Here is a 15,441-nt window from a genome sequence, read left to right on the forward strand (position 1 = left end):
GGCCAGGGATTTAGCTCAGTGGTTTTGCCGCCTGCTGCGCAAGCGCAAAGACCCGAGTTCGATCCCTGGTACCAAAAAAAAAAAAGAGAGAACTCAAGAAGTACATGTTTACAAATAAAAGTAACCAAACTGAAAAAGGAGCAAATTTTACATGCACAAAGACTGGAAGTACTCTTCAAGCAAAAATCAACAGCTGAGAGAGCAACAGAAGGTCCCTTGTGAAACCATTAGTTTTAGAAGATCGGTTACAACCATTATGGATTATGTGACTGCTGTGTAGTAACTAAAGAACACATGTGGAAAAAGCAGCAAGAGTTTGAAAATATCTGACAGCAGAATCTTAAACTTATTATAGAACTTACGAATAAAAACAATATTCTTCAGGAAGAAAACAGAAAGGTTTCTGAACAACTTTAGCAGAAACTTAAGAATGATCAACAGCATCAAGCAACTGAGCTTGAATGTGAGGAAAATATTATTTCAGATTCACCTATAACAGCCCTTTCATTTTCTGGCATTAACCGGCTACAAAGAAAGGAGCACCTCCATGTCTGATACACAGAAAAAACAAACACTAAATTGGAGCATTCTGTGTGTATAAATAATTAAGAAAAGTTTCTAAGGTTTCAATTCATTCACAATATATCCCCAATAAAAAGCAAACTCTAGTAGCTGACACCTATGATCAAAGTGAAGCTCCTGTGGCTAAAACACATGAAACAAGCAATTATCTCACTGATAAGTCATCTTTTAATTCAGGTACAGTTGTTGCCAAAACTCTTGGACTTGGCATTCAAGAAGAATGGGAATCTCACAGTGCCACGAACAACCCTCTTGGTGATGAACTCTACCACAGTCTGGAAGGAGGTCACATAAAGCCTTTAGAAGAATCCATAAGGAATACCGAAGACAGGGCCAGGGATTTAGCTCAGTGGTTCCGGCACCTGCCTCGCAAGCGCAAGGTCCTGAGTTCAATCCCTGGTACCAAAAAAAAAAAAAAAAACCTGGGCCAGGGATTTAGCTCAGTGGTTTCACTGCCTCCTGCGCAAGCTCAAAGACCGGAGTTCAACCCCCGGTACCAAAAAAAAAAAAAAAAAAAAAAATCTGAAATTTATTATGCAGGTATGTCAGCTAAATAAAGAGAAAAGAAGGTGGCTTCCTGCTCAAGACACGGATTTCTCTACATTCCACCCAACACACCAGAGAAGTTCTGGCAAGTTGATTTTCCTTCCACTCAGACTTACATGGAAAGAGTTACATTAAGGAAGATCTTATTCCTTGCCCGCATGAAAAAAGACTGCAGCCTTACGATACAATGTTTTCTTAAAAAGACAAGATACAGAAGACACAGAGACTGAAGCAAAAACAGAACGGTAGAGGGTATTTTTTCCCCTTTTAGTTTCTTACAGTTAAAGTTAGTATTAAACATTGATTTTTTATAACGTATAAACTGACATAAATCAGCTTATTTTTTGTTTTGTTTTTGAGTCAGGTTCTCACTATGTAGTTCAGGCTGAGCTCAAAGTAAAGTGCTATGGGCTTGTGTTTAGGTGTTCCCCCAAAGCCTCATGGCTTTTTCAGAGAACTAGAAAAACAATTCTAAAATTTATATGGCAACACAAGAGACCCAGGATAGCCAAAGCAAGAACAAAGCAGGAGGCAGCATAATTCTAGATTTCAAGTTTATTACAAAGCTATAGTGATAAAAAACAGCATGCTGTTGGCACAAAAACAGACTTACAGATCAATGAAACAGAATAGAGGATGCAGAAACAACCCCAGGCACGTTCAGCCATCTGATCTTTGACAAAAGGGGTCAAAAACATGCTATAGGAAAGACAGCCTCTTTAACAAATGACTATCTATAGGCAGATTGACTCTAGACCTGTGTCTCTCACCATGTAGTAAACTAAAATCAAAATGGATCAAAGATCTAAATATTAAAACAATCTGCTATAAAATAAGTAAAATTCTTGAAGGCAAATGTAGTAGGCAAGGATTTTCTGAACAGAATCCCAACTGCACAAGAAATAACATCAAGAATCTACAAATAGACCGGGGATTTAGCTCAGTGGTTCCGCCGCCTGCCTTGCAAGCGGAAGGATCCGAGTTTGATCCCCGGTACACCAAAAAAAAAAAAAAAAAAAAAAAAAAAAGAATCTACAAATAGGATTGTATCAAATTAAAACACTTCTGCAGAGCAAAGGAAACAACCAACACAGTGAAGAGACAACCTATAAAATGTAAGACAATTTTTGCCAGCTACTTGTCACAGAGTGCTAATATCTAGAGTATACAACAAACTAAAAAAAAAATTAGATTTCCAAAAATAAATGGCCCAATCAAAAAAAGGCAATTTAAATGAATAGATATTTCTCAGAAAAAGTATAAATGACAAATAAATGAAAAACTATTCACTAGCACTGGCCATTAGAGAAAAGCAAATTAAAACAACACTGAGGGGGCCGGGGATTTAGCTCAGTGGTGCCACTGCCTGCCTCTCAAGGACAAGGTCCTAAGTTTGATCCCTGGTACTAAAAAAAAAGAAATTAAATAACAAATGCTGACACGGCTGCAAGGAGGAAAAAAAATCCTTCTACATTGTTGGTGGGAATGTAAACTAGTATAACTCTGAAAATCAGTATGGAGATTCCTCAAAAAAAATAAAAACAGAAATTCCATTCAACCCAGCTATTCCCCTTCTAGATATCTTCCTGAAAGAGTTAAGATACATTTTATTACAATGACACATGCATACCCATGTACACAACTCATAACAGGTAAATCTTGGAAGCAGCCTATATGTCCATCAATGAGTAAAGAATTAATGAATAAAGGAAATGAATGAATGAATGAATGAATGAATAAATGTGGTATTTATTCACAATGGAGTACTACTCCATTGTACTACTACTACTACTATACACAATGGAGTACTACTCTGCCATAAAGAAGGATAAACTTGAGAGTCATTTATAGGAAAATGGATTACCTTGAGGCCATAATGCTAAGTGAAACATCAGGCACACAATCTTAAAGATCACATTGTTTATCTCATATGAGAAATCAAAAGTATAAATCAATAACAAAAGATATATACAGCACTGGGAAACAAGGAGATAGATCTTTTTCAAATGCGAAGGGGACCAAGAGATGGAGGGGGAAGGGAAGAGCAAGGACGGGAAGGAGACAAAAAAGGAACTAGGATGTGCTATGTACATGTACCAACTCTCCACAGTGAATGTAATCATTATGCACTACAAACATGTACTAATTAAAAATGGAAAAAATTAATATAGTAAAAGACATATTGTCATTAATCTTCCTCAATATACTTCTCATACTGAACACATTTCTCCCATTGTTCTTTTCACTTTCTGAAGCAGCTCTGGAAGTTCTTTCTTTTTCTTAACAGGTGTGATTAAAAAATATGGTGAATGCTGCTGCCAAGTACCATCTAACAGAAAGGTAGGCTCATAAAAAATTATGCTGTGTCCTCATCCACCCTATTCACCAGATCTGGCACCATCCAACTTCTGGGTCTTCCCCAAATTCAAAACAGCCATAAAAGGTAAAGATTTTTAATCAATTCAGTACATCCTACCAGCCACAACAACGTAACTAGACACACTTATAAAAGAGGACTTCCAGAACTGCTTCTGAAAATGACAAGAATGATAGGATATTTGAAGCTAGGAGTATTTTGAGGAGGATTAATGGTAATCTATCTTTTCCTGTTTAATAAATTTTAAAATTTAAACACCATATTTTCTATCACATCTCTTTTTTAAATCACATCTCTTATTACATAAGAAATTAATCATAACAGAGGGGAGAAAGACAGTAACTATAGAGACCTTACAGATCTCATTTGCAGATATAAAAATAGTAATTTACAATAAGTGTGGTATATTCCAGGGATTTTCCCAACCCTTCCCCCAGAATTCTTTATTTTGCAATGCTGGAGATTGAACCTACTGTATTTCCCCCTAAATAAGGCACAGCATGATTTTTCAGGGTGTTTGTAATAAAAACCCCACCAGAAATATAAGCCCCAGTTAAGATGATCAGCTAGCTGGATGCACTAAATCCCAACACATGATAGACATAATGAATTATACAATAATATTAATATATAATTGAATATAAATAATATTAATACTTAAAATTAATTATAGTATAAATTATAATTAAGTATTTGTAAATACCCAAGTGGATGCCTTTGAACAAGAAGTAAATGTTTATGTAAACAGATGAACTCAAGATTTTTACCAAAAGACCAACTGGAGTAGACATAATACATGAATAATGTGTGCACCTGCTAACAAATGAACATGGTTATGTCTCGTATGAATCGATAATTCAATATGCCATGTGTTATAACAGATGTACTTCATGCACTCGTGTGAAATAAAGAAACGTTTTTTTGAATTTTGGTGCCTGAAATTTTTCATTGCTTTTATGTGGACCATCATCATTCTGTTTTGTTTTTGTTTTTTTTTGTTTTTTGGGGGGGTTTTTTGGTTTTTTGAGACAGAGTCTTGCTGTGTACTTCAGGCTGACCTTGAACTTACTATGTAGCCCAGGTTGGCCTCAGACTCACAGTGATCCTCCTGCCTCAGCCTTCTGAATGCTGGGATTACAGGCATGCACCACCATGCCCGACAGACGGTCATTCTTAACTGTCATCATTTTTGTTGCTACTCCTATCTCATAAGTCTTCAATTAACACTCAATTTAATGGAAACTAGACGTCATGACTTGGGTGAAGAATTCACGGGATAAAATCACTGCCAACTCTATTGCCAATGCACTACAAGTGGGCTACATGGACAGGAAGTGCTCATTTAAAAAGAGCTCTGTGGCTGGACCTGAGACTGGGATCAATGCTTCTATACAAAATGGAGTTGCAAGAAATTCAGGCCAGAATTCGGGTTCTGTAGAGTTATAACAATGTTCAAGAAGAAGATGACATGACTGTATTTAAATAAATGTAGATTGTTATATATGAATAAACATACAATTCTATACATGAAAGAATAAGACATCCCCTGAAAATCAGTCCTATTGTGTCTTTTCAAGCAAAAATTAATATAAGGCCCGGTCTTATTTTTGGGGAAATACGGTAGGGCCTTGCATTCTAGGCAAGTGCTACTGCTATCAGTGAGCTCGTTTCCAGCCCTCAAAGTCTACTCTTGTAAGTAGTATTATTTATTCTGCAGGAGGAATAAAGAATAACTGATCTAACAAGTACCAATGGTTCAGAGTTTTACTGAAATCTTTAGTGAATAGGGAATTTTACTGCCCTAAAAGAATGGCTTCAACCATTTCCCAGGAGCAATGGAACTCTACAAAGTTTCATTTACGGGAAAAATCTTGTAATCTATATGCAATTCAAGCACCCATTATACTTATTTTTAAACCACACTTATACTTATTTTTAAACCATATGGGTGTGATTAACAACATTTATTAAATAATTTTAAAAGATTAATGGTCTTGACCAGGGATTTAGCTCAGTGGTGCCACCACCTGCCTCGCAAGCACAAGGTCCCAAGTTTGATCCCCGGTACTCAAAAAAAAAAAAAAAATTAATGGTCTCAAAGTAGTTCTGTCATTTTCTCAATCAATACATATTAGAATATACAACTTCAATAACATGAAAGGGACTACAAAAAAAATCGTCTAAAAACTAAATCTTATTGGAAAAAAAAAATCCAAAAAACTATGAATTGTTACTCAAACTAAGAGAAAAAACAAAAAACAAAAAAATTAGTACAAAAAAGTAATCCTTTTGTTCCAAAAAAATGGGAACAACTGTTCTAGAGCTTTGTACATTTCACATACAATAGTCCATATATGATCTTTCACTTTGTAAGAAAAAATTACTGTTCTTTGTGAATTAAATAGGCACTTTTCTCATGCTGCTACTTACGTAAGGGAGAGAAAAGACTTAGGTCTGACTTGACTGTTGTATAACTAACTATTGAACCATAAACAAAATATGTGACTTTTATGAGCTTTGATTTCTTCACTTAAAAAAAACAAAGCTAAATCTTCTTCCCCTAATTACTTCCTACCCACTACATTAAGAACTGTTAGGGGCCAGGGATTTAGCTCAGTGGTTTCGGCCCCTGCTGTGCAAGCGCAAGGACCCAAGTTCGATCCCCAGTACCAAAAAAAAAAACTGTTAGAAGATAAAAGCAGAATGAATGTTAAATTATGCAGTATGATATAACTATTACTATATAGCAGAATCCACGAGGTAATGTGTGCAGAAATTTCTAACATAAAGGAACTCAAATGCCAAGCTACAGACTTGATTACACAGGAAATAACTATTAAATCCAGGTGTCGTGACACATGTCTGTAATCCCAGCACTAGAGGAGGGAGAGGCAGAAGGATCCCAAATTCAAGCCCAGCCTTGGCAACTTGGGGACTCACTGAGATCTCATCTCTAAAAAAATACATACATACACAGAACTTTCAAAAGGGCTGGGGAGGTAGAACAGTGCAAAGGCCCTGGGTGCAATCTTCAGTACCAAAAAAAAAAAAAAGAGAGAGAGAGATTTTATTAGCAAAGTGTGGTAGTATGTGCCTGTAGTTCCAGCAATCTGGGAGGCTGAGGCAGGAGGTTTGCAATTCAAGCCCAAACTAGACAAGTAGTAATTTAGCAAGATCCTGTCTCAAAACAAAAAACTGAAAAAAAGTCCGGGGATATAGCTCAGTACAAAGGCCCTGAGTTCAATCCTAGTACTGGGTCGGGGGAGATATTGTGGGGGATGAGAAAAAGGAATAGAGCGGGGGGGTGTAGGGTTTTGGCAGGGGTGGTGTGTGTGTGTGTACGCATATATGAACATAAACAAGATAATTATGTGAAAGTACATACAACAGAAACAACCAGAGGCTCAATAATAGTCCACCTGAAAGACAAAAACTTGGGCTATGACAACACCGACAGTAAAAGAATGGGCTGGCTTATGCACTGCAGAAGGATTCAAAAAATTACATGTAACAGTGAGGGGGAAAAAAGTGCCTGAGTTGGTGTGTTACACTCTTGTTGAAATAAGGTAAAAAGGTGGAGGGTAACAATGGAATAGATATCAGAAGACAACAAGAGAAAGCAATTTTTTACAGAGAAGAAAGACATTTACTTTGCCTCTGATTAGCCTAGAGATGCTTATACAGATGTACAGAGGTAGGTCATATAACCCTTCACTTTCAATTTTTGTAAAACTGAGCACAAAAATTTTGTGCTCACATGAAAACTTTAGAACTCAAGGAGTCCATAACATTTAATCTTATGCCTTAAAACTATTGTCTTTATTGTACAATATAGTAACTGACTTCCATCACATTCACTTACGAGGCCAAGAAAAGATCAAGCTGTGTTTAGTATATTCTGTTTAAATTGGCAAAGAAATATGACTTTTCTCAAAATTGCATACTTTAGCACCTAACAAGTTGAATTTCAGGTGTCTGGGAACTATTTCAAGTATTTGGTTCATTTTCCAGAATACCTCAGTGATTAGCATATTAGAGCAGGCATTAAGTCTTATCATTTTACCCAAAAGACCCTACAAACCCCAAATTTTAAAAATGAAGTACTTTCTGGGCCGGCGATTTAGCTCAGTGGTTCTGCCACTTGCCTCACAAGCACAAGGACCCAAGTTCAATCCCCGGTACTAAAAAAAAAGAAGTACTTTATTGTAATAATTCACTAAAGAATAAAGTAATTCTAGTAACTCATTTATCCATCTTACCAAGCCAGGAACCTGGAAGTTACCCCAGAGTCTCCCTTTTTCTAGCATATTAATCATTTACCACAGTTAAAAAGCTCTGAAAAACTGTTCCTCTACCACAATTATGCTTTGTCTATGTATTAAGCCATTAACTAAATTGGCTGTGTCTCCAATTACAATGATCAGATTTCAGCTGATGTCTAGGATCCAACACCTGGTTATGTACTCTGACCTCACAGTATATCATAAGGCTACAAAGACAGTAGGTTGATCAAAAGTAGAACTCACACTCCTTCCAACATAGCTCTAGGCTCTTTACCATGTAATTCAATCACTTGATCTAGAAAAAAATGTGCCGACAGTTATTCAAAAACACTAACTTCTCCCACAATTCAAAAGGTCTGGTTAGATTTCTATACCTTTCTCTGCTAAAAATCTATGTGTAAGAAATAATTAAGTTCTTGGAAGCAAAGAAAGCAAACCCCCTAGTCCCAGTAAAGTAAAATGTTTATATGCTCTTGACTATATTACAAATAAGACAATTTTTAAAAACCCATCCACATATTTACAATGAACTTTTAATGTTTTTATTTAGTTAAAAAAAAATCACTAACTTGGCATTTTGCTCTAGTCTAAAAATACAACAAAAATTTTAAAACCAAAATAATTACCTGAGGAGAGTCAAAAGGATATCGACTACTAAATTTAAATAGAAGTTGAAATTTTTCTCCTTCATATAAGGTACCTGGTGCACCTTCCATGTCTACAATCCACCTAGAGAAGAAAAAACAAATTTAAAACTTAATATAAAACTGAGTAGGGTAAGAAGAAAAAATGGAATCACTGAGATACCAGACTCCAGGACTAGAGTCATATATGTGTAACAGTACATTTCATCCTCCCAACAACTCTCAGAGTAGGTTTTTAATTCCCCCTGCTCTATCCCCATCTCTCATTCAGGGGCTAAAATAACTAGACCAAGGCCAGAGATCTACCAAAAGACAGAGCAAACTTTTAACCTAGGTCTGAAAAGACAAACCGACAAAATAAAACAAACCAACAAAATAAAAACCCAAACTCAGATGTGTTGACAAAGTATATGCTGCATCCTTTGTACCACATTTATGCTCTCTTGACTTTTTTTTCAAAAGGCTTTCTACAAGTGTCTAAAAAACTTTATGGATAATATCAAGTTAATCAACCATCATTCTGATGTCAGTGTTAGAAGCAATGAAGAGGTATCAAGAAAGACTACAAAGAATTATGCCTGTTGGATCTGTTTTCTCATGGGTACTATATTTTTAAAAAGATTAAACAGGAAAGGAAGCTAAGTTGCCCTACTTAGTCCATTTCCTCTGATGGCTAAAAGCAAGGTTCTACACTGCCTTTCTTTTAACTCTTACTGTTCCAACTGTTTAACACATTCACAGGTCCTTGAACCACCAATGGTACATGCATGACTGCCCCATTGGGTGGCATGGGACAGTCCTATCAAATGGCATGAGCTGCCCGATGGGACAGTCATATGTGTACAGCCTCATCATGAACATGTTAATAAAGCCCAAAACAGACTTCTATGGCATCTATGCAAGCTTATGTTTTCATTTATAACCATCACAAATATAAATATACTTTTACTCATATTCCATACACTACCCCTTGTTTTTTTCCTTAAAAGAAGGCGAAGATGATATAGGGCTGCATTTAGAAGAAAAAGTAAACTGAGGGCCAGGGATTCAGCTCAGTGGTTCCTCCGCCTGCCTCACAAGTGCAAGGTCCGGAGTTCAATCCTCAGTACCAAAAAAAAAAGTAAACTGAAATCATTAAGTAAGGTTAGGTAAAATACACCCAGATCATAACTGTATAATGAAAATATTTATTTTTGCATTATGGATGCCAGATGTATGTCAGGGGAATACAGGAAGCAATCTTTGTTCACCAACTTGGTTGACAAATGGCAAGGTGTATGTACATGTATCAAATTCTAAATGGGTAAGTTTTACCCACTTTATGCTCTGTTACATTTTTGTGCATTTATAATTTTTTAATTAAATTCTTTGTTTTGATTTTTCTTGTAGAATTAGCCAAATTCAGTACAATGTCACATGAAAAACTGCTTTTACAACTTTGAGAGGAGATTGATAGTGATTCATCAGGTGATTCAGCTACCAATAATGACTTGGATCATAAAAGCCAAATAAGTCGGCTAAATAACTATAAATTTAATACTTTATTTTATTGATTTTTTTCTGTTAAGGAAATATTTTACAACAAAACTCATATAATTAAATAAATAATAGAAATATTCCTATAAATAAATATGGGTTTTAGACACCCACCTCCTGCTCCCTGTCATAAAATTTAGCCTAACACCACGTAAGAATGAGTTCCTAATTATAGGTCTTTCATGTGTAATTTATTGAAGTTAGCCAATTTTTTTAATTTTATACTTTTCAAGTATAAACCTTTCTTATTTCAAATATAGGAAAACAAAATAGAACATAGTATTAGAATTCTAGTCATCATAGTGTAGATATATGAATGTATAAAATAATGTGGGTCAGGGGAATGTAGCTCAGTGGTAGAGCCTTAGATTATAAGGTCCTTGGTTTAAACTCCAGTACTGCAATAAATAATAAGTGCCTATTCCAAGAAATCAGCTAAAGCACACAGATCCTTAAGAGCATGGCTATTCATTTCCAAAACGCATGTTGAATACCTTAGTTTTAAAACAGATACTTACCTCAGCGTTGTTGGAAAGACAACACTATCTGTGCAAAAAACTTAGTACATTGCTAGAATCAGAGCCAGTATACAATAAATCAAATACAACCAAACACTGTGTACAAAACAAAAAACTTACTACAAGTATAGGTAAGTGGTAGAATGTTTGTGTGAGGTCCTGAGTACTATTTCCAGCATGGTAAAAAATATAATCTCTATTCTCTTTACAAAATAGAACCTTTTAAGTCACCAAAATTCTCTTCATCTCACCCCCTACATATCCATCTGCCCACATTCACTAAGCAGAGTTATAGTCTAGTCAGAGGACTCTCTGGTGCTCTCTCAATTCTGTTATATAGCAATTTCTAAGACACGTGACATACTATAAATTTACTTGCAATCTATACAAGCAAAACTTTTAAATAATAGCAAAGTAAATACATCATTTATCATGTAAAATCTGCATACAGTGGTTCAAGCCATAATTTTAAAACATTTTACTAATTTTAAAATGACATGTTCACTGTAAAAACAACTAGAAAAATTAAAAACCACAGAAAGATAACCACTGTTAAAAAGGTTTTCAGGATAAATTCCATTCTAATCATCTGCAGTTTCTTACACCATTAATGCCTAAAGTAGAAATCCAGTAGTTTTATTATGTGTACACTTAAATTATATACATATCCAAACAGGAGACATGAACATGCTACCTTCGCAATCAGTCTCAGTTTTTAAATTCCTGTTGAGTACCTATTACTCTGTAATTCTAATGTTTAAAATTAGAATTTGGTATTTTTTCGTATATCCTGCCTCCTAATCAAAGATAGCTATCTATTCTGCTTGAGAGGAAAAACTGACCTGAGCAGATTAAGAAAGGATACATACCAACATGGCCCTTCTAAGAGATTTTCAAAGGTTATTACACACAATTTTTGCCTTACATGCTGACTATAGATTATAGCTCACATGATGCCATTTCACTGTACTACCCTGATAAACTCTATTACTAACATTTATACAGCTTGCAAATTATCCCCAGAATTAGTAGCACTGAAATGAGTATAGTTGTAAGTCAATTTTTTTTCTGTATCTCTGTTCCTTTTTCAGAAGGGCAAAGGGGTGGTGTATTTACTAGGTCAAGTGATACAGGATTCATATTTTTCAGAAGATTTTTTTAGTTTTTTATTTTGTTTTGTGGTGCTGTGGATTGAATCCAAGTCCTCAAAAATCCCGAGCACATGCCAAACAAAAAAAAATTTAATGCTGTCCTCCTAATGAGAAACATTTAAAACAGCTTACTAACACTCACAGAGCTTGCCTAACATGTGCCAGGCCCTAGACTCAATCCCCAAAATCTCAAATGAAAAAACAGAAGTTTTACAAATTATGGAACAATGCATATGACATAATTAAGTAAAACAGAGTTGATATGTACTGTACGTAAGTACATAGAATTAGATCTGTTTGCTTTAACAACTTATTGGTTAAAAGAACAGAACAAAATATAAAAATTCAGTATTTGTAAAAATGAATATATATATATATATTATGTCAGCAATAAAGAAGTACTTTAAAAATTAAATACTTACTGTGTGATTGAATTTTGAACACTCTTTTCATTTAAAGTCATCCCAGGAGGCGGGTCATTCTGCAAAGCCAACAGTTCTTTCTGAAGTCGTTTCTAGAAAAGGTCATCAGTAATTAATTTGCATTTTTTATTTTTTAACAACATATCTTTCCAGTTATATAGTCTTAAATTACTGATGAAATTTCCTCCAAATATTTTTTACTTTACAAGCCCCCTGTATCATATATTTCTAATTCTCAAAATTTAAAGTCTATCCTACAATTCATAATCTGTCAGACTGTTTCAACACTGATGCTGTAAAGTAGGTATGAAAACTAGCCAGTTACCTACAAAACATCGGCTCCTTTAAGACTTTATAGCTACCTTGTATGTCATAAAGTACGAAGAGTCCAGATTAAATGTGACTAAGTTTTACCAGTGCTTCACTTGTTGTTTTCCAATTATAAAAACCATAGTTCTCCATAATCCTGAAAGAATGTCACTTCAGACACAGAAGCTTTCCAGAGAACCTATAAGAAGTAAATCTTCATGCTAAAATCTTTCTGAAGTTTTAAAAAATAATTTTAATTTACATTCTAAGAGCCATACTTATTTTCTTAACTAGAATCATTTGTGCATAATTTAATCTTTAAAGGATTCTGTTACAATTTATTTATTGTAAAACATCAGAATATCACAGTGGTGGTAAACCTATGCCATGCACGCCAGAATTCAAGAGTCCTCTTCTTAAAAACTGGCTTCTGGGCAGAGAAGCTCAGCCGGTCCCAGCACCCGCAAGAAAGCTCCCCCGCCGCCATCAGAGGCTCCTAGGGCAAAGAAGGTGAGCCGGTCCCAGAGCCCAGAAGGAAGCTCCCCACCTCCATCCCAGGCTCCTAGGGCAGAGAATCTCAGCCGGTCTCAGCACCCGGAAGGAAATTCCCCGGCTGCCATCCCCGGCTCCTAGGGCAGAGAAGGTGAGCTGGTCCCAGCACACAGAAGGAAGCTCCCCCATCGCCATCCCAACCTCCTAGGGCAGAGAAGGTGAGCCCCATGGGCGCCAGAAGCACCCCCCCCACCGCCGTGGAAATGAGAAAACACATAAACAAGCCTCAAAAACAGAGTTCCAGATCACTTACAGCAACCACAAAGGGAAATGAGATGGAACACTCTGATACTCAACCACCTGGACTCCCTGAACTGGCAACAAAAGAGGATCTGGGAAAAATGAAATCAGAAATAATTACTCAGATAACAGCAAAGATTTTGCTCATGGTGCAAGACATGATTAATAAATCTAGAGAGGACACAGATTAAAAAAAGAGAGGCTCTGAGGAACATGATGGAATCCCAACATAGAAAACAAATGGAATCCATAAAACAGATACAAACAGATTTCCAAGAGATTAAAAACTCCATCAAAAGTCTGTGCAGCAGAATGAACCAATGTGAGGACAGAATTTCACATACAGAAGATAAGATTTCAATTAGTGAGGAGGAAAAGAAAAATTGCTTTAAAATTGTAAAGGAGCACGAGAAATCAATCCAGCAGCTGCTAGACAATGCAAAGAAGACTAATATAAGACTGATTTGAGTCAATGAAGAAAGAGGAGAGAGTCCAGATGACATAAAAAAAACTGTTCACAAAAGTGATGGCAGAAAACTTCCTAAGGAGGGGGAAAGAACTTGACATACTGATAAGTGAGGCATACAGGACTCCAGCTAGCCTTAATCAAGAAAAATCTACACATAGGCATAAAATAGTTAGCATTCCAGAAATCCAACAGAATAAAATTCTACAAGCAGTGAGAGAAAAGAAACAAATCACATACAAAGGAAAGCCCATCAGAATCACAGCAGACTTCTCAATGCAAACCCTCAAGGCAAGAAGAGCTTCGAGTGACATATTCCAACCCAGATTGATGTACCCTGCAAAACTATCTTTCAAAATCGATGGAGAAATAAGATACTTTCATGACAAAGAGCACCTCAGGAACTTCCTGAATATCAAACTGGCACTCCAAAAAAGTTTAGACGATACCCTAGGAAAAGACAATGAGGATCACAACCCCAGGAAACCCAGAAGAATGAATCCATTGGGTGTGACAAATTAAATGCAAAGGGCGAGAATCCAACAAAAAGAAAAAGTCATGACAAGGCTTTTAAAACTTTTGACTTCATCTCCCTAATGAGTGTATAATTCAATCTTATTATTGTACTGATTAGTATTTTTCTGATTCTAGAGTTGCATACCATTCCTTGTGCTATACTGGCTATTTATCATCTTCTTATGTCTACATTTTAATTGGGTTGTCTATTGATGAGCTCTAAGAATTCTTTATATATTCTGCTCATAGGTTATATGCATTGTAAATATGGTCTGTTTAAGAACTACTTTTCATTTTAATGATGTCATTTAAAGTTCTAAATTTTGATGGAATCTCATTTATTAATTTTTTCTTTTATACATCATGTTTTTTGTAGCCTAGGTAGTTCTTGCCTACCCTGAATTCATAAATATTTTCCCTTATAATTTCTTCTTAAAGTTTTATACTTTTAGGCTTTCTTATTTAGGTTCATAGATCCTTTCAAGTTATTTTCATGTATGGAAAAAAAGGGTTGAGGCTAATTTTTTATATACGGATACCAGGTGTTCTAGTGCCGTTTGCTGGAAACACTGTCTTTTCCTCTGCTCTTGAATTGAGTTTGTATTCTATAAAATGTTAATGTTAAATAATCTTTCAAAATTCAATGGACCATATATGTGTGGTTCTATTTCTAGATTCTCTATTTTATTCCAATGATCTATATGTCTTTCCTTACACCAACACTGCCTTCATTACTGTAGCTTTAGAAGAAGTCTTAAAATTGGGTACTAAATGTCTTCCAACACAGTTTTTGTTTTTGTTTTTAACTTTTCTAGGTCCTTTGTACTCCTACATAACTTTTAAATTTCAACATCCAATTCTTCATTTATAGCAAGTATACACAGACCTTAATTTTTATATATACCTTCTGTTTTCTAATCCTGCTAAATTCAAGTACAAGTTCTAGGGGCTCCTAGAGATTTCTTAGTATTTTCTCTGTAGATGATCATTTCATCTGCATATAAAGAGTTTGCTTCTGCCATGCCAATCCTATCCTAGTTGTGTCATTTCATTGCCAGACTATTTTGGTGGGGAATAGGTTTCAAAGTTTAATGGACAGATAAAGAGTAAGCATATCTGCCCTTGTTCCCCACCTTAAGGAGAAAGCATCGTATCTTCTCCATTCATACAAGGTGTTCTCGCTGGAAGTATGGAGTACATGTCTTTAATCTGTTGAGAAGTTTCTGTTCTACTTCTAGGCTCCTGATAGCTTTTACCATGAACAGCTGTAGAATTTAGTCCAATACTTTTTCTCCAACT

At 35.6% G+C, this 15,441-nt stretch overlaps 1 protein-coding gene across 5 annotated transcripts in view; it reads right to left on the reverse strand.

Annotated features, from left to right (window-relative positions):
- Ube2w (ubiquitin conjugating enzyme E2 W) overlaps window positions 1-15,441 on the reverse strand; it is a 106,682-nt gene that overhangs the window by 61,831 nt on the left and 29,410 nt on the right. For all 5 annotated transcript variants that reach the window (XM_087190494.1, XM_087190490.1, XM_087190491.1 and 2 more), the window contains exons 2-3: window positions 12,060-12,151; window positions 8,415-8,517 (exon numbers count right to left, since the gene is read on the reverse strand). In XM_087190494.1, the coding sequence (XP_087046620.1) occupies window positions 8,415-8,517; window positions 12,060-12,151 (195 nt within the window). The remainder of the gene's footprint in view (window positions 1-8,414; window positions 8,518-12,059; window positions 12,152-15,441) is intronic.

The sequence above is a fragment of the Heterocephalus glaber genome, unplaced genomic scaffold (genome assembly GCF_053883595.1).
Source record: "Heterocephalus glaber isolate CG9 unplaced genomic scaffold, H.glaber_assembly_v1.0 deba00001553, whole genome shotgun sequence".
NCBI lineage: Eukaryota > Metazoa > Chordata > Mammalia > Rodentia > Bathyergidae > Heterocephalus > Heterocephalus glaber.